We start from the raw sequence: 23,134 nt of genomic DNA, 5'->3' as shown, positions 1-23,134 counted from the left end.
CGGTGACCCCTCCATCATCCATGATATAATGTATCTCTGTAGGTGACCCCTCCATCCTCCATGGTATTATGTATCTCCGACGGTGACCCCTCCATCATCCATGATATAATGTATCTCTGTAGGTGACCCCTCCATTCTCCATGATATCATGTATCTCTGTAGGTGACCCCTTTATCCTCCATGATATCATGTATCTCTGTAGAAGACCCCTCCACCCTCCATGATATCATGTATCTCTGTAGGTGACCCCTCCATTCTCCATGATATAATGTGTCTCTGTAGGAGACCCCTCCATCCTCCATGATATTATGTATCTCTGTAGGTGACCCCTTTATCCTCCATGATATCATGTATCTCTGTAGGTGACCCCTTTATCCTCCATGATATCATGTATTTCTGTAGGAGACCCCTCCATCCTCCATGATATCATGTATCTCTGTTGGTGGCTACCTCCATCCTCCATGATATAATGCATTTCTGTAGGAGACCCCTCCATCCTCCATGATATAATGTATCTCTGTAGGTGACCCCTCCATCCTCCATGATATAATGTATCTCTGTAGGTGACCCCTCCATCCTCCATGATATAATGTATTTCTGTAGGAGACCCCTCCATCCTCCATGATATAATGTATCTCTGTAGGTGACCCCTCCATCCTCCATGATATAATGTATCTCTGTAGGTGACCCCTCCATCATCCATGATATAATGTATCTCTGTAGGAGACCCCTCCATCCTCCATGATATAATGTGTTTCTGTAGGTGACCCCTTCATCCTCCATGATATAATGTATTTCTGTAGGAGACCCCTCCATCCTCCATGATATAATGTATCTCTGTAGGTGACCCCTCCATCATCCATGATATAATGTATCTCTGTAGGAGACCCCTCCATCCTCCATGGTATTATGTATCTCTGTAGGTGACCCCTCCATCCTCCATGATATAATGTATCTCTGTAGGTGACCCCTCCATCCTCCATGGTATTATGTATCTCTGTAGGTGACCCCTCCATCCTCCATAATATAATGTGTCTCTGTAGGTGACCCCTTCATCCTCCATGATATAATGTATTTCTGTAGGAGACCCCTCCATCCTCCATGATATAATGTATCTCTGTAGGTGACCCCTCCATCCTCCATGGTATTATGTATCTCTGTAGGTGACCCCTCCATCCTCCATGATATAATGTATCTCTGTAGGTGACCCCTCCATCCTCCATGATATAATGTGTTTCTGTAGGTGACCCCCCCAGCCTCCATGATATAATGTGTCTCTGTTGGTGACCCCTCCATCCTCCATGATATAATGTATCTCTGTAGGAGACCCCTCCATTCTCCATGATATCATGTATCTCTGTAGGTGACCCCTTCATCCTCTATGATATCATGTATCTCTGTAGGTGACCCCTTTATCCTCCATGATATCATGTATCTCTGTAGAAGACCCCTCCACCCTCCATGATATCATGTATCTCTGTAGGTGACCCCTCCATTCTCCATGATATAATGTGTCTCTGTAGGAGACCCCTCCATCCTCCATGATATTATGTATCTCTGTAGGTGACCCCTTTATCCTCCATGATATCATGTATCTCTGTAGGTGACCCCTTTATCCTCCATGATATCATGTATTTCTGTAGGAGACCCCTCCATCCTCCATGATATCATGTATCTCTGTTGGTGGCTACCTCCATCCTCCATGATATAATGCATTTCTGTAGGAGACCCCTCCATCCTCCATGATATAATGTATCTCTGTAGGTGACCCCTCCATCCTCCATGATATAATGTATCTCTGTAGGTGACCCCTCCATCCTCCATGATATAATGTATTTCTGTAGGAGACCCCTCCATCCTCCATGATATAATGTATCTCTGTAGGTGACCCCTCCATCCTCCATGATATAATGTATCTCTGTAGGTGACCCCTCCATCCTCCATGATATAATGTATCTCTGTAGGTGACCCCTCCATCCTCCATGATATAATGTATCTCTGTAGGTGACCCCATCCATCATCCATGATATAATGTATCTCTGTAGGTGACCCCTCCATCCTCCATGATATAATGTATTTCTGTAGGAGACCCCTTCATCCTCCATGATATAATGTATCTCTGTAGGTGACCCCTTCATACTCCATGATATAATGTATCTCTGTAGGTGACCCCTCCATCCTCCATGATATAATGTATCTCTGTAGGTGACCCCTCCATCCTCCATGATATAATGTATCTCTGTAGGTGACCCCTTCATCCTCCATGATATAATGTATCTCTGTAGGTGACCCCTCCATCCTCCATGATATAATGTATTTCTGTAGGAGACCCCTCCATCCTCCATGATATAATGTATCTCTGTAGGTGACCCCTCCATCCTCCATGGTATTATGTATCTCTGTAGGTGACCCCTCCATCCTCCATGATATAATGTATCTCTGTAGGTGACCCCTCCATCCTCCATGATATAATGTGTTTCTGTAGGTGACCCCTTTATCCTCCATGATATCATGTATCTCTGTAGGAGACCCCTCCATCCTCCATGATATTATGTATCTCTGTAGGTGACCCCTTTATCCTCCATGATATCATGTATCTCTGTAGGTGACCCCTTTATCCTCCATGATATCATGTATTTCTGTAGGAGACCCCTCCATGATATAATGTATCTCTGTAGGTGACCCCTCCATCCTCCATGATATAATGTATCTCTGTAGGTGACCCCTCCATCCTCCATGATATAATGTGTCTCTGTTGGTGACCCCTCCATCCTCCATGATATAATGTATCTCTGTAGGAGACCCCTCCATTCTCCATGATATAATGTATCTCTGTAGGTGACCCCTTCATCCTCCATGATATAATGTATCTCTGTAGGAGACCCCTCCATCCTCCATGATATAATGTGTCTCTGTAGGTGACTCCTTCATCCTCCATGATATAATGTATCTCTGTAGGAGACCCCTTCATCCTCCATGATATAATGTATCTCTGTAGGTGACCCCTCCATCCTCCATGATATAATGTATCTCTGTAGGTGACCCCTCCATCCTCCATGATATAATGTATTTCTGTAGGAGACCCCTCCATCCTCCATGATATAATGTATCTCTGTAGGTGACCCCTCCATCCTCCATGATATAATGTATCTCTGTAGGTGACCCCTCCATCCTCCATGATATAATGTATCTCTGTAGGTGACCCCTCCATCCTCCATGATATAATGTATCTCTGTAGGTGACCCCATCCATCATCCATGATATAATGTATCTCTGTAGGTGACCCCTCCATCCTCCATGATATAATGTATTTCTGTAGGAGACCCCTTCATCCTCCATGATATAATGTATCTCTGTAGGTGACCCCTTCATACTCCATGATATAATGTATCTCTGTAGGTGACCCCTCCATCCTCCATGATATAATGTATCTCTGTAGGTGACCCCTCCATCCTCCATGATATAATGTATCTCTGTAGGTGACCCCTTCATCCTCCATGATATAATGTATCTCTGTAGGTGACCCCTCCATCCTCCATGATATAATGTATTTCTGTAGGAGACCCCTCCATCCTCCATGATATAATGTATCTCTGTAGGTGACCCCTCCATCCTCCATGGTATTATGTATCTCTGTAGGTGACCCCTCCATCCTCCATGATATAATGTATCTCTGTAGGTGACCCCTCCATCCTCCATGATATAATGTGTTTCTGTAGGTGACCCCTTTATCCTCCATGATATCATGTATCTCTGTAGGAGACCCCTCCATCCTCCATGATATTATGTATCTCTGTAGGTGACCCCTTTATCCTCCATGATATCATGTATCTCTGTAGGTGACCCCTTTATCCTCCATGATATCATGTATCTCTGTAGGAGACCCCTCCATCCTCCATGATATAATGTATCTCTGTAGGTGACCCCTCCATCCTCCATGATATAATGTATCTCTGTAGGTGACCCCTCCATCCTCCATGATATAATGTGTCTCTGTTGGTGACCCCTCCATCCTCCATGATATAATGTATCTCTGTAGGAGACCCCTCCATTCTCCATGATATAATGTATCTCTGTAGGTGACCCCTTCATCCTCCATGATATAATGTATCTCTGTAGGAGACCCCTCCATCCTCCATGATATAATGTATCTCTGTAGGTGACCCCTTCATCCTCCATGATATAATGTATCTCTGTAGGTGACCCCTCCATCCTCCATGATATAATGTATCTCTGTAGGTGACCCCTTCATCCTCCATGATATAATGTATCTCTGTAGGTGACCCCTCCATCCTCCATGATATAATGTATTTCTGTAGGAGACCCCTCCATCCTCCATGATATCATGTATCTCTGTTGGTGGTTACCTCCATCCTCCATGATATAATGTATCTCTGTAGGTGACCCCTCCATCCTCCATGATATAATGTATCTCTGTAGGTGACCCCTCCATCCTCCATGATATAATGTATCTCTGTAGGTGACCCCTCCATCCTCCATGATATAATGTATCTCTGTAGGTGACCCCTCCATCCTCCATGATATAATGTATCTCTGTAGGTGACCCCTTCATCCTCCATGATATAATGTATCTCTGTAGGTGACCCCTCCATCCTCCATGATATAATGTATTTCTGTAGGAGACCCCTCCATCCTCCATGATATCATGTATCTCTGTTGGTGGTTACCTCCATCCTCCATGATATAATGTATCTCTGTAGGTGACCCCTCCATCCTCCATGATATAATGTATCTCTGTAGGTGACCCCTCCATCCTCCATGATATAATGTATCTCTGTAGGTGACCCCTCCATCCTCCATGATATAATGTATCTCTGTAGGTGACCCCTCCATCCTCCATGATATAATGTATCTCTGTAGGTGACCCCTCCATCCTCCATGATATAATGTATCTCTGTAGGTGACCCCTCCATCATCCATGATATAATGTATCTCTGTAGGTGACCCCTCCATCCTCCATGATATTATGTGTAGCGGAGTGCAATATTAGAATCCACGATCTCCGCTGGTATAACCGGTAAATCCACAGTAAGCGCTGAACAGTAAGGCAATGTTCCCAATCCTCCCAATAACCGGACGAGACACAGTCTGGGAGTCAACTGACTTTACTAGGCACAGCACACATGTTTCAAACCCCTCAACAGCCTCATTTACATACAATAGGGTGAATAGATTACTATAATACAAGGAAAGGTGGGGGCAGACAATAGCAAGGGCTGATGGGAGGTTGAGGGGGGTGTATGGACAGCCGAACCTAAAATAATATAAAAGAGTCCATCTGTTACAGCCCAATATACATAGCAAAACAGATATAGCAGACAGCACAACCTACAGACAACCTTTCTTACATTATAGTCCAGAAGTGGCGAGGTTTGCCACAATGCTCCCCCAGAACCAAGCCGGCATACACAGTCTGATCCCAACGGATCGGCTTGGGGATGTCCGGGAGAGTACTCACAGATCACTTTTCAAGTTCAGTTTGTCTGGATAACCCGTCGGCGTTACCGTTTTGTTTCCCAGGGCGGTAGTGGAGGGTAAAGTCAAACGGCTGCAGCGCCAAACTCCAGCGCAGCAGCCTGGCATTGTCTCCAGCCACACGGTTTAGCCGCACCAACGGGTTGTGATCTGTGAGTAAGGAAAAAGGTTGTCCGTACAAATACGGCTGTAACTTTTTGAGGGCCCACACCACGGCCAGGCACTCCTTCTCAATGGCGGCATAGCTTACTTCTCGTGGCAATAACTTTCGGCTCAAGTAAGCTACGGGGTGTTCTCCGCCATCGGCTCCAACCTGGCTCAGCACTGCTCCCAATCCAAACATTGAAGCGTCTGTGTGAACCAGAAATCTTTTAGTTGGATCCGGAGCAGCAAGTACGGGAGCATTAGTTAGAGCAGTCTTCAGTTGTTGGAAGGCCTGATCACACTCTGGGGCCCAGACCACCTGCCGAGGCAGATTCTTACGTGTCAAGTCAGTCAGGGGTTTGGCCAGGGCGCTATAATTGGGCACAAATTTTCTATAGTACCCTGCGGTACCCAGAAACGCTAGCACTTGGGTTTTTGTCCTAGGGGTGGGCCATTTAGCTACAGCTTCCACTTTAGCTGGTTCCGGTTTCTCTTGCCCGCTTCCCACCCGGTGGCCCAAGTACTGCACTTCGGCCATCCCTATATGACACTTGCTGGGTTTCAGCGTTAACCCTGCCTCTCCAATACGATCTAGGATGGCCCCTATGTGTTGTAGGTGCTCTGCCCAGGTCTGGCTGAATATAGCGATGTCATCTAAGTAGGCACAGGCGTATTCCTGGAATCCGTCCAGTAACCGATCTACCATCCGCTGAAAAGTTGCCGGAGCGTTTTTCATCCCGAATGGCATGACCCGAAATTGATACAGGCCAAACGGGGTGACAAACGCCGACTTGGGGATGGCATCCTCGGCTAGGGGAATCTGCCAGTATCCCTTACATAAATCTATGGTAGTGAGATACTTGCCCCGTGCCATCTTATCCAGCAGCTCGTCTATCCGAGGCATCGGATAGGCATCAGACACCGTTTTGTCATTTAGCCTCCGGTAGTCGACACAGAAACGTGTCGTGCCGTCCTTCTTGGGTACCAGCACTACCGGCGATGCCCAGGGGCTATCGGAAGGTTCGATAACCCCTAGCTGCAACATCTCGTCAATTTCAGCTTTCATATGTGTCCTGACTGCTTCAGGGATGCGATATGGAGTCTGCCGCATAGGTAGCTGTCCCGGGGTTTCGACTCGGTGGGTGGCTAGCGGAGTGTACCCAGGCAAATTGGAGAAGGTAGCCCCTTTAGCTATAATCAGCTCTTGTACCTGGGCACGCTCCTGAGGGCTTAGCCGCTCCCCCAGCTGAACCCCCTTGGAGGGCTCTGTCTGTTCTTCCTGTTCTAATAGGTCAGGTAGGGGCAGATTCTCCTGATCCTCAGAGGCTGAGGCGCATATCGCCGCCACGTCCTCTATCCTCTCATGGTAGGGTTTGAGCATGTTTATATGGAGCATGCGTCTCTTCCCTACCCCTGAGCAGGGGCCAATCACATAGGTGGTGTCACATCTCTGCTCCACCACCTGGTATGGGCCTTGCCAGATGGCCTGCAGCTTGTCTGTGCGGACGGGTTTTAAAATCAAAACCTTCTGCCCCACTTGAAAGCTGCGGTCTCTGGCTCCCCTATCGTACCAGCGGCGCTGGCGTTGCTGGGCCGCCCGGAGGTTGGTGCGCACAGTCTGAGTCAGCGCCTCCAGACGGTCCCGGAACTCCAGTACGTAAGATACGATAGGGGTTCCATCTGGGCTACTTTCACCCTCCCAATGCTCCCTAATTAGGTCTAACGGCCCTCGTACCCTCCTTCCAAACAGTAATTCAAACGGAGAAAACCCTGTCGATTCTTGGGGTACCTCCCTGTATGCGAAGAGCAGGTGGGGTAAAAACCGCTCCCAGTCTTTGTGCGCTTCTCCAAACGTACGGAGCATTTGTTTCAGCGTACCGTTAAATCTTTCGCACAGCCCATTGGACTGGGGGTGGTAGGCCGAATTTATTATTGGCTTAATGCCACATATCCTCCACAGTTGTTGGGTGACCTCGGCAGTGAATTGGGTGCCCCTATCGGATATTATTTCTTGGGGAAATCCTACCCGGGAAAATATCTTTATTAAAGCCTCGGCCACAGTTTCAGCATGGATATTAGTGAGGGCTACGGCCTCAGGGTATCGTGTGGCATAGTCCACTACTGTCAAGATAAACCTTTTCCCAGAGGGACTGGGTTTGGGTAAGGGCCCCACTATGTCGACGGCCACCCTACTGAAAGGTTCTGAAATAATAGGGAGGGGACATAATTTAGCTTTGTGGCGGTCACCTCGCTTGCCTACTCGCTGGCAGATATCACAGGAGGTGCAGTACTGCCTCACATCTTTAGAAATCCCTGGCCAGAAAAATGCATGGGTTAACCTATATCGGGTACGGGTCATCCCTAGATGCCCAGACAAGGGAATATCGTGCGCAATCCTAAGTAGCTCTTGCCGATATTTCTGGGGAACCACTAACTGTTTGGTGGTCACTGGGACTGACCCCCCCCCCCCACTCCTCTTTCAGCAATCCGGTACAGTAGCCCCTTCTCCCACGTGTACCGCTCCCCCTCTAACCCAGCCTGGTCGGTGTGTACTCTGTCCCTATATATCTGTAGCGTGGGGTCTGACTTTACCTCTGCCTCAAATGTAGTTGGGGTATCCCAGGACATACGTGTCGTGTGGGGGTCATGGTCTCGTACCTGAGCCTCAGAGTGTGCTAGTGGAGCCGTGATGCGAGCCTGCTGCCGTGTGGTCACTGGATGAGCTTCCTGGTGTGGAGCCTCGGGCACAAAAGCAGAGGTCATCTGGCCCAAGTCATTCCCCAGTACAACATCTGCTGGTAGATTTTGCATGAGGCCCACTTCCACAACCCCCTCTCCCACACCCCAATCCAAATGCACTTTAGCAGTGGGTAGTCGGTACACTGCTCCCCCTGCCACCCTTACGGCCACTGATCCGCCAATGTGAGCGGAACCTGGAACCAGATGGGGTGCGATCAAGGTGAGCGTGGCTCCGGAATCTCGGAGCCCTTGTACTTCCTTCCCTTCCAGGGTCACCAGCTGGCGATGATGCTGTCTGTTGTCGGTGGCTCGAACGGACATCACCTCGTGTAATACCCCTAGAGGTTCCTCGGCTTGCACACTCCACATCTCTTGGGCAGCTGGCTCCCGCTGATAATGGTGGGCAGCAGCCCTTGGTGCCGGATTCGGTCGAGCTTGGTTCCAGACGGGTCTGCCTCGATTTTGGGTGCACTCACGGGCCATATGCCCCCACTGTTTGCAGGTGTGGCACTGGATATTGGCACGTCCATTATACCTGGAGGGTGGTGGTAGGTTCCCTGGGGACGGGCGAAAAGAAGATGCAGTGGGAGCGTGGGGAGGTGGAATGCTGGGTGACCCCGCGGGTCGCGGGTAACTCTTGGGGAGGGTTACCTGATGCCTTCTCGCATCAAAATGCTGATCGGCTAAGCGTGCCGCTTCTGTTAGGGTGAGAGGCTTCCTGTCCCGCACCCATTCTTGTGTCTCTGGAGACAAACCGTTGAAGAATTGCTCCAACAGCATTAACTGCCGCAATTCTTCCATAGTAGTGGCTTGGCTGGCTTGTATCCACCCTTGTGATGCTTGCTCCAGCTTGTGTGCCCACTCAGCATGAGAATCTTTCTCTGGTTTTCTCAGGTTTCTAAATTTCCGCCGGTATGCTTCTGGGGTAATGGCATACCTCTCTAATATCGCTCGCTTTACTTTTTCATAATCTCTGCTGTCCTCGCTGGGTACAGCGCGATATGCTTCCGCGGCCCGCCCTGCTAGCTTGCCTGCCAGCAAGGGGACCCATACTGCCCGTTCCAAGTCATGTAAATCACACAGCCTTTCAAAATCCTGTAAAAACCCATCAATCTCATCCTTCTCCTCGCAAAATACTTTAAAGGCATGATAGGGAATTTTGGGTTTTACCTGGCTGTAGAGTGACCCAGTGGTGGACTCCGCTCGGGACGGAGCATGCTGTGGGCTGTGTGCCATCACGTACTCCTGCACATTGGCCATCACCATTTGCATCATGGCCTCTGATAAAGGCTGTGGCAGAAATTCCAGCCTGGTTCTCATTTCCCTCTGGTAGAGTGTCTCCTCCATGGCTGCTGGGGGTGTAGCGCTGCGGGCTCTGTCTCCCTCCCTCAGCTCGGCAAATAGTACGTCCTTGGGTTTGTTGCTGGCTACTTTACCCCTGGCTTCCAATAGCTCTTTCAATGTCTGCCGTTTCAGAGCAGCATAATCAATCTCCATTCACCTCGTTGTTCGTTCCTTTGTTCCATACGAATTGCCCTTCACTTTCCTTGTTCGGTAGTTTCAATTTACACGAACACCGCTTTTCGGCTGTAAGGTTGGATCCCGTCGCTTGCCACCAATTGTAGCGGAGTGCAATATTAGAATCCACGATCTCCGCTGGTATAACAGGTAAATCCACAGTCAGCGCTGAACAGTAAGGCAATGTTCCCAATCCTCCCAATAACCGGACGAGACACAGTCTGGGAGTCAACTGACTTTACTAGGCACAGCACACATGTTACAAACCCCTCAACAGCCTCATTTACATACAATAGAGTGAATAGATTACTATAATACAAGGAAAGGTGGGGTCAGACAATAGCAAGGGCTGATGGGAGGTTGGGGGGGGTGTATGGACAGCCGAACCTAAAATAATATAAAAGAGTCCATCTGTTACAGCCCAATATACATAGCAAAACAGATATAGCATACAGCACAACCTACAGACAACCTTTCTTACATTATAGTCCAGAAGTGGCTAGGTTTGCCACATTATGTATCTCTGTAGGTGACCCCTTTATCCTCCATGATATCATGTATCTCTGTAGGAGACCCCTCCACCCTCCATGATATCATGTATCTCTGTAGGTGACCCCTTTATCCTCCATGATATCATGTATCTCTGTAGGAGACCCCTCCACCCTCCATGATATCATGTATCTCTGTAGGTGACCCCTTTATCCTCCATGATATCATGTATCTCTGTAGGAGACACCTCCATCCTCCATGATATCATGCATCTCTGTAGGTGATCCCCTGTGACGAATACCACACCTCGTGCCTGCTTGACGTCACCTACGTCGAGCTCACGAGATGCGGTATGGGCAAGGGTTGCCAAAGCATGACGTTACACCCCCCAGAGGAGCAGGTAAGGTCAGCTTGGTACAGTTTACACAGACACCTCCTGTCCACGCGGGCACAGAGAGGCAACAAGCTGAGAGAGCCTTTTCACTGCCGCAGTGCAAACAGCGCCGTCTCAGCCCAGGTATACTGCCACCAACTTCTCGTTTGGTATAAGCCCGATCCGCTAACGGGATTATATAGGGTGAGAAACCAACCCGCGGTAGTTTATAACTAGGCCGAAACACGACATGGGGATTATATATTTAATCGCCTTAAGGGCACACTAGATATAACACAATATACACAAAGAATATATACAGCGGTCTGAGGTTACAGATACAGGTGATATAGTTACAACAGGGTTAAGCAGAGCAAAAGTCAGTTACTGGGTAAGATGAAAGATCCTTTGGGTTGTGGGGTGTTCTTTGCCGTAGTCACATGAAGGGCAGTGAGGTCAGATGGTTCCTGGGTCCCCCTAAACACATTACACAATGTGACCCTTCTTCAGAGAAAGACACACCAGCTTGTTGGCACAAGCCTTTTAACCTGTAGCCAGCCCCTTCCCCAGCTGGTGGCAGTATACCCGGGATGAGAAGGCTCTCTCAGCTTGTTGCCTCTCTGTGCCCACGTGGACAGGAGGTGTCTATGTAAACTGTACCAAGCTGACCTTACCTGCTTCTCTGGAGGGCGTAACGTCACGCTTTGGTAACCCGTGACCATACCGCGTCTCGTGAGCTCGACGTAGGTGATGTCAAGCGGACACGAGGTGTGGTATTCGTCACATATGGTGGCAGCAGTGGGATTATGACCTGTAGCCAGCCGCTCCCCTCCTGGCCTATGGGTAGGGTCCACCCCTCCTACTCTGGTGCTGGCAGCAAATGACCCACAAAAGCCTTTAGGGTTCATAGCTCCAGGCCAGAAGGTCAAAGAGAGATGGTTCTGGGACCAACAGATCCGCCTGGGTTAAGTGCTACAAGTAGAGTCCAAATATGGTACCGTTAGTTGGTGTCTGTGGGGAGATATGTATATCTCCCTTCCCTGGTACCCCACCATCAAACCAAGAACATGGGCACGTTCCTCATGGCCACCGGAACACAAATATGTATCCAGTTTGCGCCTGCGATGGCCAGGCGATTCATAATTCCTTATGAAATGTAGGTGCCAACATGTCTGGGAGGTATCATTGTGATGTAGAAATATTAATATTTGAAATCCGCTCTCATCAAACTTTGTGTAAGGAAAGGTAAAAATCCCCCAACCGCAGTCAGAGTCAGACACAGGTGTTACCATCTTGAATTCTTCTGAGCAACTCCCCCTCCTCCACAATCTGCTCACCTTTTATTTAGTCACAGTAACAATAGAAAAGGGGTTGGCCCATCACCCGACCACTTACTTCATGTAACAAGGATGCAAGAAGTGATGACATACAGGAAGTGATGACATAGGAAGACAAGACACCATCATTTAGAATAACATAGCCAGCTAACAAACAGATGTATCCTATAACCACTGTAGCAAACTTTATCCAGCCCTGCTCAGTGATCAATGCCAGATAAAATTACTATGATCCTCATGCATGTTTATTTACAGGACAGCGTCATTATCTCCAGCGGCTGATCAGGCGCACTAGAGACAACAAACGCACGTTCCTTTCATATATTGTTCTCTTAACAAATGCATCCACGCCAAGCCAATAAGACCCCGTCTTGCGCGGGGGCCCTAGCCGGCGTCCATACATCAGCCAACAAAACACTGCTCTGCTGAACACATCAGTCTCCCTCGGCCCACACCCAGTGCTTAGCACATGGACCATTCGCCGACGGAGACCTCTGCGCCCGGCAGCTGTGACAGGAAATACACGGGAAGATATCCACTCCAATGGTTTACCCTGACACTGAGAGACATGGTGACAATACACAATATATTAGAAACACATCCTAATAAAATTTCCACAACAATTGATCCTGGCAAGGGCTGATACCTCCTTCTGGGGGGTTTTCCTGCAGGATCCTTGCTGTCTGACTGGAGGTGTGAAATGTAACCACATGTGGCCTGCTAGGAGTTTTCTGCTATCTGGCTGTGGCTTTGAAGCAGGGCCCCCCTGGGGAGCTTGATTTCCTCTGCCAACTTTCAGCAAATGGTGGGTGTGAGGACAGTAAATATTAATTCATATTCCTCACACCTCCCCCTTTCAGAGCGCGCCAGGGGGCAGCACATTCCTGTGTTCCCCCATGCGCCTGTCCGGACCCTCTCCTTGCTGGGATAGCCCATCGGCGTTCCCGTGGTCACGGCCCTTCTTGTGGCGAATGTTCAAGTGATACTGCTGGAGAGCTAGGCTCCAGCGTAGCAGCCTCCCATTCGTCCCGGATACGGTGTTTAACCAGTTGAGGGGGTTGTGGTCGGTCTCCACAGTAAAGCGGCCGTATAAATATGGCTGCAACCTTTGCAGTGCCCAGGCAATGGCCAGGCACTCCTTCTCCATTGTGGAGTACGCCACCTCCCTCGGCAGGAGCTACCGACTCAGGTACAGAACGGGGTGTTTCTGGCCCGTAGTGTCGACCTGGCTGAGTACGGCACCGAGCCCATAATCACTGGCGTCGGTCTGTACTACAAATGGCCGCGTGAAGTCGGCTGCCTGCAGTACAGGGAAGCTCGAGAGGGCAACCTTCAGCTCCCGGAAGGCCGTCTTGCAGTCGTTTGTCCAATCGACTGTGGAGGGCAGCTTCTTCTTGGTGAGGTCTGTCAAAGGCTTTGCCAGGCTACTATAGTGGGTGACGAACCTCCTATAGTACCCAGCGGTGCCCAGGAAGGACATCACCTGTTTCTTGGTCCTGGGGGTGAGCCAGGATGCGATAGCATCCACTTTCCCGGGCTCTGGCTTCAGGGTCCCCCCGCCTACCCGGTGCCCCAGGTAGTGAACCTCGCTCATGCCCAGCTGGCACTTTTCCGGCTTGATGGTCAAGCCTGCCTGGTGGATCCGCACCAGAACCTGCGTCAGGTGCTGTAGGTGATCCTCCCATGTAGGACTTAAGACGGCAATGTCATCCAGGTACGTGGCCGTGTACTCGTCAAGTCCCTTAAGCAGCGTGTTGACCATCCGCTGAAAAGTGTCAGGGGCATTCTTCATGCAGAACGGCATCACCGTGGATTCATACAATCCAAAGGGGTGATAAAGGCAGAGCATTCCCGCGCCTCACGGGTCAGGGGAATCTGCCAGATCCATGATGGTCAGGTACTGGGCCCCAGCCAACTGATCGAGCAGGTCATCGATGCGTGGCATACGGTACGCATCAGTGACCCCTAGGGCCCCAGCACTCCCACTGCCCGTGACAGGAGCTATGGCCGCTGCCACCGCTGGAAGTGCCTGCTTCCGACCAAGTCGCCAGTCCAGACGGACTAACCTGGCCCTCTGACATCCCAGTGGTGGAGGAACCCTGCACTGAGGCTTCACCTGGCAGCCCTACTTCTCCTGGGACAGCCCTGACCTCATTTGCATCCTCCTCCCCGGCAGCTGTCTGCCCCCTGCTTGTCCCCTCAGTCACCACACCGGAGGACAACAGGTTCCAGCAGGCTTGCTGGCCACACCCTGGGGCTTCAGCACAGCTGGCAGGAATGACCCCCACCCCAATGAGGGGAGAGGTACGCATTACATCCCCCACCCCCACATACCCATCAACAGGCATGTTAGGTACATTATCAGTACCAACCGGGGGAACATGGCATCACATTCTGGGGAATCGGACCTCGGGGTGTCAGCAGCCACGTACTTAGACACAAGCCGGCCCAGGTCCGTCCCCAGCAAAACACTGGCAGGGATATTTGCGGATACCCCCACCTCCCTTACTCCTTGACCGGCGCCCCAGTCCAAATAGACCTTGGCACTGGGCAGTGCTGGTTCTACTCCTCCAATCCCGGAGACAGTAAGGGATCTCCCGGGCAGTAAATCATGGGGTGCCACCAGTTCAGGCCGTACCAGTGTCATCTCGGCGCCGTTGTCTCTAAGTCCCATGGCCACGGCCTGGCCCACAGTGACCGGTTGAACATTGTCAAGGGACCTCCCACCAGCCCCACCCACACACAACACAGTGGACGGTTTCGGGTCGATGACTGGGACGGGTTCCTCGGGTGCTGGGGACTCGTGGCCTTGAAGTGTCCTGGCTGTTTACAGAGGTGGCGAAGTCGGTGTTTCCCCACCGACGTGGAAATTCAAGCCGGGGGGCCGGTGTCCACTTGGGCCTCGGGGCAGGGGCAGAGTGTATCTTACCCCCTCTCCAGCCGACAGATTTCCGGGCCTCTGAAGTCCTTTTGTTAGTGTATTCATCGGCCAAGGCTGCTGTTGCGGAGGCCCCCATTGGCTTCCGGTCGCAAATTCCACAAGAACTGCTCTGTGGCGATGAGCTCCTTCAGCTGCTGGACGGTGGCGAGCTCCAATCCTGTGGTCCATTGGTCGACCGCTCTCAGCAAGGTCCGCATGTGATCAGCCCAGCTCTGGGTAGAACCCTGCTGCAAATTCCTGAGCTTTTTCCGGTACGACTCAGGGGTTAAGCTATTTGATGTCCTCATAGCTCAGGATGGTCTCGCTGGGCAGGTACCCAAAGATTTCAAGGGCTTTTCCCCTGAGCCGTGGTGTGAGGAATCTGACCCACTGGTCCTCTGGCAGCTGGTACTGATGGCAGGCCGTCTCAAATGCCAACAAAAAGGTGACCAGGTCCCCATCTTTGTCCAGTAGGGGAAAGTCCTCTGCCAGCAGTTTGGGAATCCTCCATGATATAATGCATCTCTGTGGGAGACCCCTCCATCCTCCATGATATAATGTATCTCTGTAGGAGACCCCTCCATCCTCCATGATATAATGTATCTCTGTAGGAGACCCCTCCATCCTCCATGATATAATGTATCTCTGTAGGTGACCCCTCCATCCTCCATGATATAATGTATCTCTGTAGGTGACCCCATCCATCCTCCATGATATAATGTATCTGTGTAGGTGACTCCTTCATCCTCCATGATATAATGTGTCTCTGTAGGTGACTCCTTCATCCTCCATGATATAATGTATCTCTGTAGGTGACCCCTCCATCCTCCATGATATAATGTATTTCTGTTGGTGGCTACCTCCATCCTTCATGATATAATGTATCTCTATAGGAGACCCCTCCATCCTCCATGATATAATGTATTTCTGTAGGAGACCCCTCCATCCTTCATGATATAATGTATCTCTATAGGAGACCCCTCCATCCTCCATGATATAATGTATTTCTGTAGGAGACCCCTCCATCCTCCATGATATCATGTATCTCTGTTGGTGGCTACCTCCATCCTCCATGATATAATGTATCTCTGTAGGTGGCTACCTCCATCCTCCATGATATAATGTATCTCTGTAGGAGACCCCTCCATCCTCCATGATATAATGTATCTCTGTAGGTGACCCCTCCATCCTCCTTGATATAATGTATCTCTGTAGGTGACCCCTCCATCCTCCATGATATCATGTATCTCTGTTGGTGACCCCTCCATCCTCCATGATATAATGTATCTCTGTAGGTGACCCCTCCATCCTCCATGATATCATGTATCTCTGTTGGTGGCTACCTCCATCCTCCATGATATAATGTATCTCTGTAGGTGGCTACCTCCATCCTCCATGATATAATGTATCTCTGTAGGAGACCCCTCCATCCTCCATGATATAATGTATCTGTGTAGGTGACCCCTCCATCCTCCATGATATAATGTATCTCTGTAGGAGACCCTCCATCCTCCATGATATAATGTATCTCTGTAGGTGACCCCTCCATCCTCCATGATATAATGTATCTCTGTAGGAGACCCCTCCATCCTCCATGATATAATGTATCTCTGTAGGTGACCCCTCCATCCTCCATGATATAATGTATCTCTGTAGGTGACCCCTCCATCCTCCATGATATCATGTATCTCTGTTGGTGGCTACCTCCATCCTCCATGATATAATGTATCTCTGTAGGAGACCCCTCCATCCTCCATGATATAATGTATCTGTGTAGGTGACCCCTCCATCCTCCATGATATAATGTATCTCTGTAGGTGACCCCTCCATCCTCCATGATATAATGTATTTCTGTAGGAGACCCCTCCATCCTCCATGATATCATGTATCTCTGTTGGTGGCTACCTCCATCCTCCATGATATAATGTATCTCTGTAGGAGACCCCTCCATCCTCCATGATATAATGTATCTCTGTAGGTGACCCCTCCATCCTCCATGATATAATGTATCTCTGTAGGTGACCCCTCCATCCTCCATGATATAATGTATCTCTGTAGGTGACCCCATCCATCCTCCATGATATAATGTATCTCTGTAGGTGACTCCTTCATTCTCCATGATATAATGTGTCTCTGTAGGTGACCCCTCCATCCTCCATGATATCATGTATCTCTGTTGGTGGCTACCTCCATCCTCCATGATATAATGTATTTCTGTTGGTGGCTACCTCCTTCCCCCTCCATGATATCATGTATTTCTCAAAGTAGTCTAGTTTTGCTCATCTGTAAGGGGATTTCTCTCTGCTTTGCTGTAGGGGGCCTTGCTGCGCTCATGTACACAGATACCGTTCAGACATTTGTCATCATCGGTGGAGCTTGCGTTCTTGCTGGATATGGTGAGTTTCACAGTCTGAATGTCCTTTTATCCCTGGTAGTTGTGTGTTGCTTAGGTCTCAGATGACAAGGTTGTTCACTGAGGAATCCTTCATTCATTGCTGGTTTGTGCTTTTCACCATAAATCCTGCAGATAATGATGGTGGTTATTCCACTGGGCTGGGTCCTGATCACAGTATTGCTTATGGCTGCAATAATGGAGATGAGGCATATAGACCTCCTTACACTGGGATCATTCACACATTATTACCACAAACTAGAAAGTAGGTGGACAGGCACTCTTACATATGAAGTCTCGGGAGAAATTTTGCATATAGGACTGTGTTTAGCATACAAGATTCTGTTTTAATCCGTAAAATAGCAAAAATAGATTAAAATCTGACAAAATAGCAGCAAGGGTAGACAATATAACAATATAGATTAAAATCAGGCAATATAGCAGCAGAAATAGACAATATAGCAATAAGAATCATAGATCAATCAATAACAAATGGTAAAAAGGGGACTTGTAATATATAGAATCTCAGTCTTCCTAGGTGTATATATAGGACTCGCATAGATAGTCTCATTTAGATATAAGCCATATTTATCCCGATCACATGCAAATAGACATTGATCCGTATTAGTCACGATAGTAACTAGATTCCAACTGATCCAATATCTCGGATGGAAGAATAGATGGTAATATGTTTGGTGAGTACTCATAGAAGAGCCAGATCGTTGGACTGTTCAAGGGTCATGACCTGGAACAGAGTAATAGATATTACTTGATTTTTTGTTGCTCGACCGTGATTTATACAGGTATTCCCATTCCCACAACCCTTATGATGTTTATAAAGTTCTTGGGGAATCTTTAGTGATGTTTTACTCACGGTACATAAGCGTCCAAAGTCTATCTCTGTAGTCGCCCAATAATGGGCACTTACCTCTCATTCTTCTCCTGGAGCCGGCGGATCTCAGTCATGTGGTTTCGGCGTCTTGCGTGTTCTGCTCCGTACCGTGCTCCTGGTGCCGACTTCTCGCGAGATTATAAGGACGTCTCCTTTATTCGCAGAGTTTTACTGTACTGAGAGGTATTTACAGAGTTAGTTCACTTGTTCCTGATGATTTTTTTATCCGTGACGGTTTCTTCATTGCATGGCCATGCTTATTTAAAAACCAGATCTCGTTTATTTTTATTTTATTTTTTTAGCATGTAGGACAACCAGACGCGTTTCGAGGAGATTCACCTCCTCTTCCTCAGTGGTAATGCTCAGACTATGGACACCCGGCCTTTAAATTGGAGCTCTGTTGCAGTGAAAATGTGGATTCCAAATTAATAGGAACAGAGTCATTGCGGTTATGCTGCGTTTTTAATGCGTTTTTTTGGGGTACACGTGCGTTTTTTCGCATATAGTTGCTAAAAAGGTATCTTATAATGTTCCATGGATTTCTCTGAAAATATGTCATTCATTCTTGCCAATATTGTCATCAACATTGGTGGAAGCATTGCCAGTAAAGTATACCTATAGTCAAATATATCTATATTCAAACTTCAAGCGTACTCGTAGTTTGAACATGTTCCCATTATTAGTACTTGTATTTATTTAGAAATTATAATATAATGTATATTGTATTCCATAAAAACTTCAATAAAAACATGAATAAATCTAGCTTGATAGAAGGGAGATGAGGTGATAAATGAGTGGGAGCCCACAAGCTATATTTATTGAAGTTTTTATGGAATACAATATTAGTAAATCTATGAGAAATAAGGAGGTAAAGAGGTAAAAATAAGAATGAGTGTCCACTCTAGTTGGCGAGTTGATCCTTGTGCTGGTGAATTAATTAGTGTTGATATTCTTGATGGAAGATCAAAAAGTAGATAAAATATGTGTAAAATAAGAAAAATGTACATCACTGTGATACAAAGAGTCCAATGTCTTCTCCTATAGACTTGTATTCTCCTTTCCTCTGTAGGATAATTGTGTTCTTCTATAGTGATAAATAGCTGCCATTTCTATTGCCCAATGTCCCAATGGGTTCGTAGTGGTTAATAGGGTTCTGCTGGATACTGTTATGGTATTTCGATACAATGGTATTCACGCTTATTAAGTAGATAAATGTAACTTTCAGCAGAGGGTTGTCAGGTCAGCCGTGGCGTCCTACGTGGCCGCCGATCACAACTTCAACTGCCGTTGCCTGTATGATGTCTTCCCGGCTATCCTGCTTGTAGTCACCCTTGTAAAATCGGCTCTCCTTCTCTAGTCTCGCGGACGGACAGGCGTGTGGATAAGACGTCAGTCTTTCAGCGTCCGTGTGTGTAGTGACGATCCTGTACTGGCCAATCCGCGGGCAGGTTTTGCCGTGGTGATTGGAAGCGCTGCCAAGAAGAAACAGATGAAAATTATGCGGGAATATTCATATGTAGAGTGCGGGCAAAAGTCCTTATGAGACTATCTATGCCAGTCCTATATATACACCTAGGAAGACTGAGATTCTATATATTACAAGTCCCCTTTTTACCATTTGTTATTGATTGATCTATGATTCTTATTGCTATATTGTCTATTTCTGCTGCTATATTGACTGATTTTAATCTATATTGTTATATTGTCTACCCTTGCTGCTACTGTCCAACTACTTTCTAGCAACCTTGACACTTTCATACTTTGAATAGGGTGATTCAATAGGACAAGAGCACCTTACCAGGTGACAGGGGGTGAGCCAACTCACTTTAGATTCACTATTACCACAAACTAGTTTTTTATTTTGAGGCCCGGTAATTTGTGATTTTTTGAGGTTCCAGTTGACTTCTGATGGCAACAACTTAACTGGTGCCTTGAAACCTATTGTTTCCTTACTCCTTGTTCTATTTCTGTTGTAGCTTTTCTGCAGATTGGAGGCTATAATGCACTCATGGAGAAATATATGAACGCTACTCCAAGTATTCTGGCTAATGTGTCCTGCTCATTGTGCATCCCACGGCCAGATGCCCTCCACCTCTTACGTGATGCCTACTCTGGGGACTTGCCATGGCCCGCTCTGATAGTAGGACTGAGCATATGTTCCACATGGTACAGGTGCAGCGACCAAGTGAGTCCTCCATTTCTGTCATCCTTGCGTCTGGTCAGAATGCAATCCATTCTTTATTCCTCTTTGGCAGTAGGATTCAGATACTCTTCTGCTTGGGCTGTCCTCTAGAGAAGGAGCGAATTAGTGTTCCAACAAACCCTAACCCTAAATTCCCCAAATATTGTCCGGCAGACTAACCTGAAACTTTTTAGGTTTGGTTCAGATGAATCCAGTAAAATAGCAATACAGAGAGTAGCGGTTTATATGTGAGTGATTGTGCACATTTAGGCCCAAAAATGTCAGGTATACGTAAGGGTTCCAAACGAAAGAAAAGGCAAGAATATCGAGAAAGCAGGATGACGTGGGAGGTGACTTTGGAGTTGACACCATGCCGTGGAGCCAGGGGTCACAGCGTTCCTCCTGCTCCTCCTACTTGCAGCCCCAGAGAAGACCTTCAGTCGAGTCCTCTCAGTATTCACTGCCTCTTCTTAGTGGGGTACCTTCCTTTCCCTAAGAAGTGGCAAGAAAACCACGCCCTAGAATAGATAGTTAAGACAGTCTCCCTGTTGACGACTTGTGTGAGAGAGGTCACCATTTGGGCTGCCCTGAGGAGAAGGTTAGGGAGGAGGTAGGGGACCCCATGCACAGCTGTGTTGGTGGTGGTAGTAGTGGCACCCATAGCCATGGTATTGGTGTTGGGGGCAGCAACATTTGCAGTAAGGGCAAATACAGACCTGGGCATGGGGAGAGGGCCAAAGAACCCACCATGACATCACTACAGTCTGATAGAAACGGCAGGGAGGGTGAGGACTCTGATGACGATTGTGTGCTGGACTCGACCTGGTAGTCGGATCGGGTTGCTCTGGAAGTGGCAACATCAGAGGAGGAGGATTATGGCGGCAGCAATAAAGCGCAGAGGCCATGTGCCTCCCAAAGAGCAGCCAGAGCCATGTTTGCTTCAGGATCTAGTGATGCCACTGATGCTGTGGATGGGTTAGTCCCACAACATGCCAGAGCTAAGCCCTGCTCGGCTGCACAAGTATCTCCCATCTTTCAGTTTTTCTCCATGCTGGAAGACTGAAGCATTCTCTTGTGCAAGAGCAAAATAAGACATGGGCAGGCAAACACAACCATAGGCACCAGAACTCTATTAAACCACATGAAGTGGCATCACCCGTGGGCAAACAGAGGTGGTAGCCAGCTACTCCTTCTCCTGATCCCCCTTGTGGTAGCCAGGCCACATCCACAGGCAGTACGTGTCTTTCACATAGTCGTCCTCACTTTCTGCCTCTCCCGCTCAGACTTCTCCTTCACTCCATCGCCAGACATTGATAACGGAAGCCAAGAAACAACTCTACCTGCCCAGCAATCTGATGGCGCGCAAGCTTCACTCCCACCTGGCACTGCCATTTAGTCAAGTCTGCTGCCTTTATGCAGTAAATGGCGTGCGCTCAGGCTCGCTGGAAGATTCCCAGACAGCATTTTTTCTCCCAAAAAGCCATCCCTGACTTATACTCTCACTTGGCGGAGATTTTGGGTCGTTCCTCGCAATTCTCGCTTTTCACACCATGGTGGAAACAGCAGCCGTTCCAGGCAGGGACAGTACATGCCTTTCACGGCCCACTGGGTCAATGTTTTTTGTGACAGCAGTGAAGCAACACCTCAGAAACAAGGCCAGGTCCTTTCCCCCCCCCCCTCCCCAATTCTGTCGGCTTGGTTCTCACACCAAGGACTTATCCTCCTCTTCCATGGACACGTTTTGTCATGTGCTGTTGAAGCTGGAAGAGAGTAGCCACACCGGCGAGCAGTTGCTTAAGTACATCAAGCAGCAAACATCCCCAGGATGTCACCCCGCCGACTCCAACTGGGCAAGAAGGTCAACGACAATGGGTGCAAAATCCTGTCTGCCCTGAACCTGGGTTAGGGTTGGGGGGGGGGGGGGGGGTAAAAAGGACCTGGCCTTGTTCCTGAGGTGTTGCTTCACTGCTGTCACAAAAAAACATTGACCCAGTGGGCCGTGAAAGGCCCCCCCCCCCCCTCCACAATTCTGTCGGCTTGGTTCTCACACCAAGGACTTATCCTCCTCTTCCATGGACACGTTTTGTCATGTGCTGTTGAAGCTGGAAGAGAGTAGCCACACCGGCGAGCAGTTGCTTAAGTACATCAAGCAGCAAACATCCCCAGGATGTCACCCCGCCGACTCCAACTGGGCAAGAAGGTCAACGACAATGGGTGCAAAATCCTGTCCGCCCTGAACCTGGGTTATAGCTCCCTGCATGGCTCAAGTCATCAACCTAGTATTGCAGCGCTTTCTAAATAAGTACACCGGCTTACACAAGGTGCTGGCAAAGTCCAGGAGACTGTCCAAGCACTTCAGCCACTCTCATCCTGGACCTGCAGCAACAGAACGGCCTGCTGCTACACCGCCTAATCCTCAATGTGCCAGCTCGGTAGGATTCGACATTGCACATGCTCGAGCGTCTGTACGAGCAGCAGAAAGCCGTGAATGATTGTGTCATGCACCAGAGCGCCTCAGCAGGGAGCATGTGCTGCTTCGTGGTCAGGCAGTGGCAGCTCAACCGGGTGCTGAAACCCTTCGAAGGGGGCACATAGTATGTCAGCAGGGAGAACTGCGGCATCAACAATGTCACCCCCCTCATATTTATCTTA

General features: G+C 48.5%; 1 protein-coding gene across 1 annotated transcript in view; it reads left to right on the top strand.

The window, feature by feature from the left end:
• The window catches only part of SLC5A2 (solute carrier family 5 member 2), a 136,665-nt gene that overhangs the window by 96,908 nt on the left and 16,623 nt on the right, over positions 1-23,134 (top strand). The window contains exons 7-8 of the mRNA XM_040440945.1: positions 17,332-17,412; positions 20,277-20,485. Coding sequence (XP_040296879.1) covers positions 17,332-17,412; positions 20,277-20,485 — 290 coding nt within the window. The remainder of the gene's footprint in view (positions 1-17,331; positions 17,413-20,276; positions 20,486-23,134) is intronic.

The sequence above is a fragment of the Bufo bufo genome, chromosome 7 (genome assembly GCF_905171765.1).
Source record: "Bufo bufo chromosome 7, aBufBuf1.1, whole genome shotgun sequence".
NCBI classification, from domain to species: domain Eukaryota; kingdom Metazoa; phylum Chordata; class Amphibia; order Anura; family Bufonidae; genus Bufo; species Bufo bufo.
Note: the sequence above shows the minus strand (reverse complement) of the source record. Positions and strands in the feature narration are given on the sequence as shown.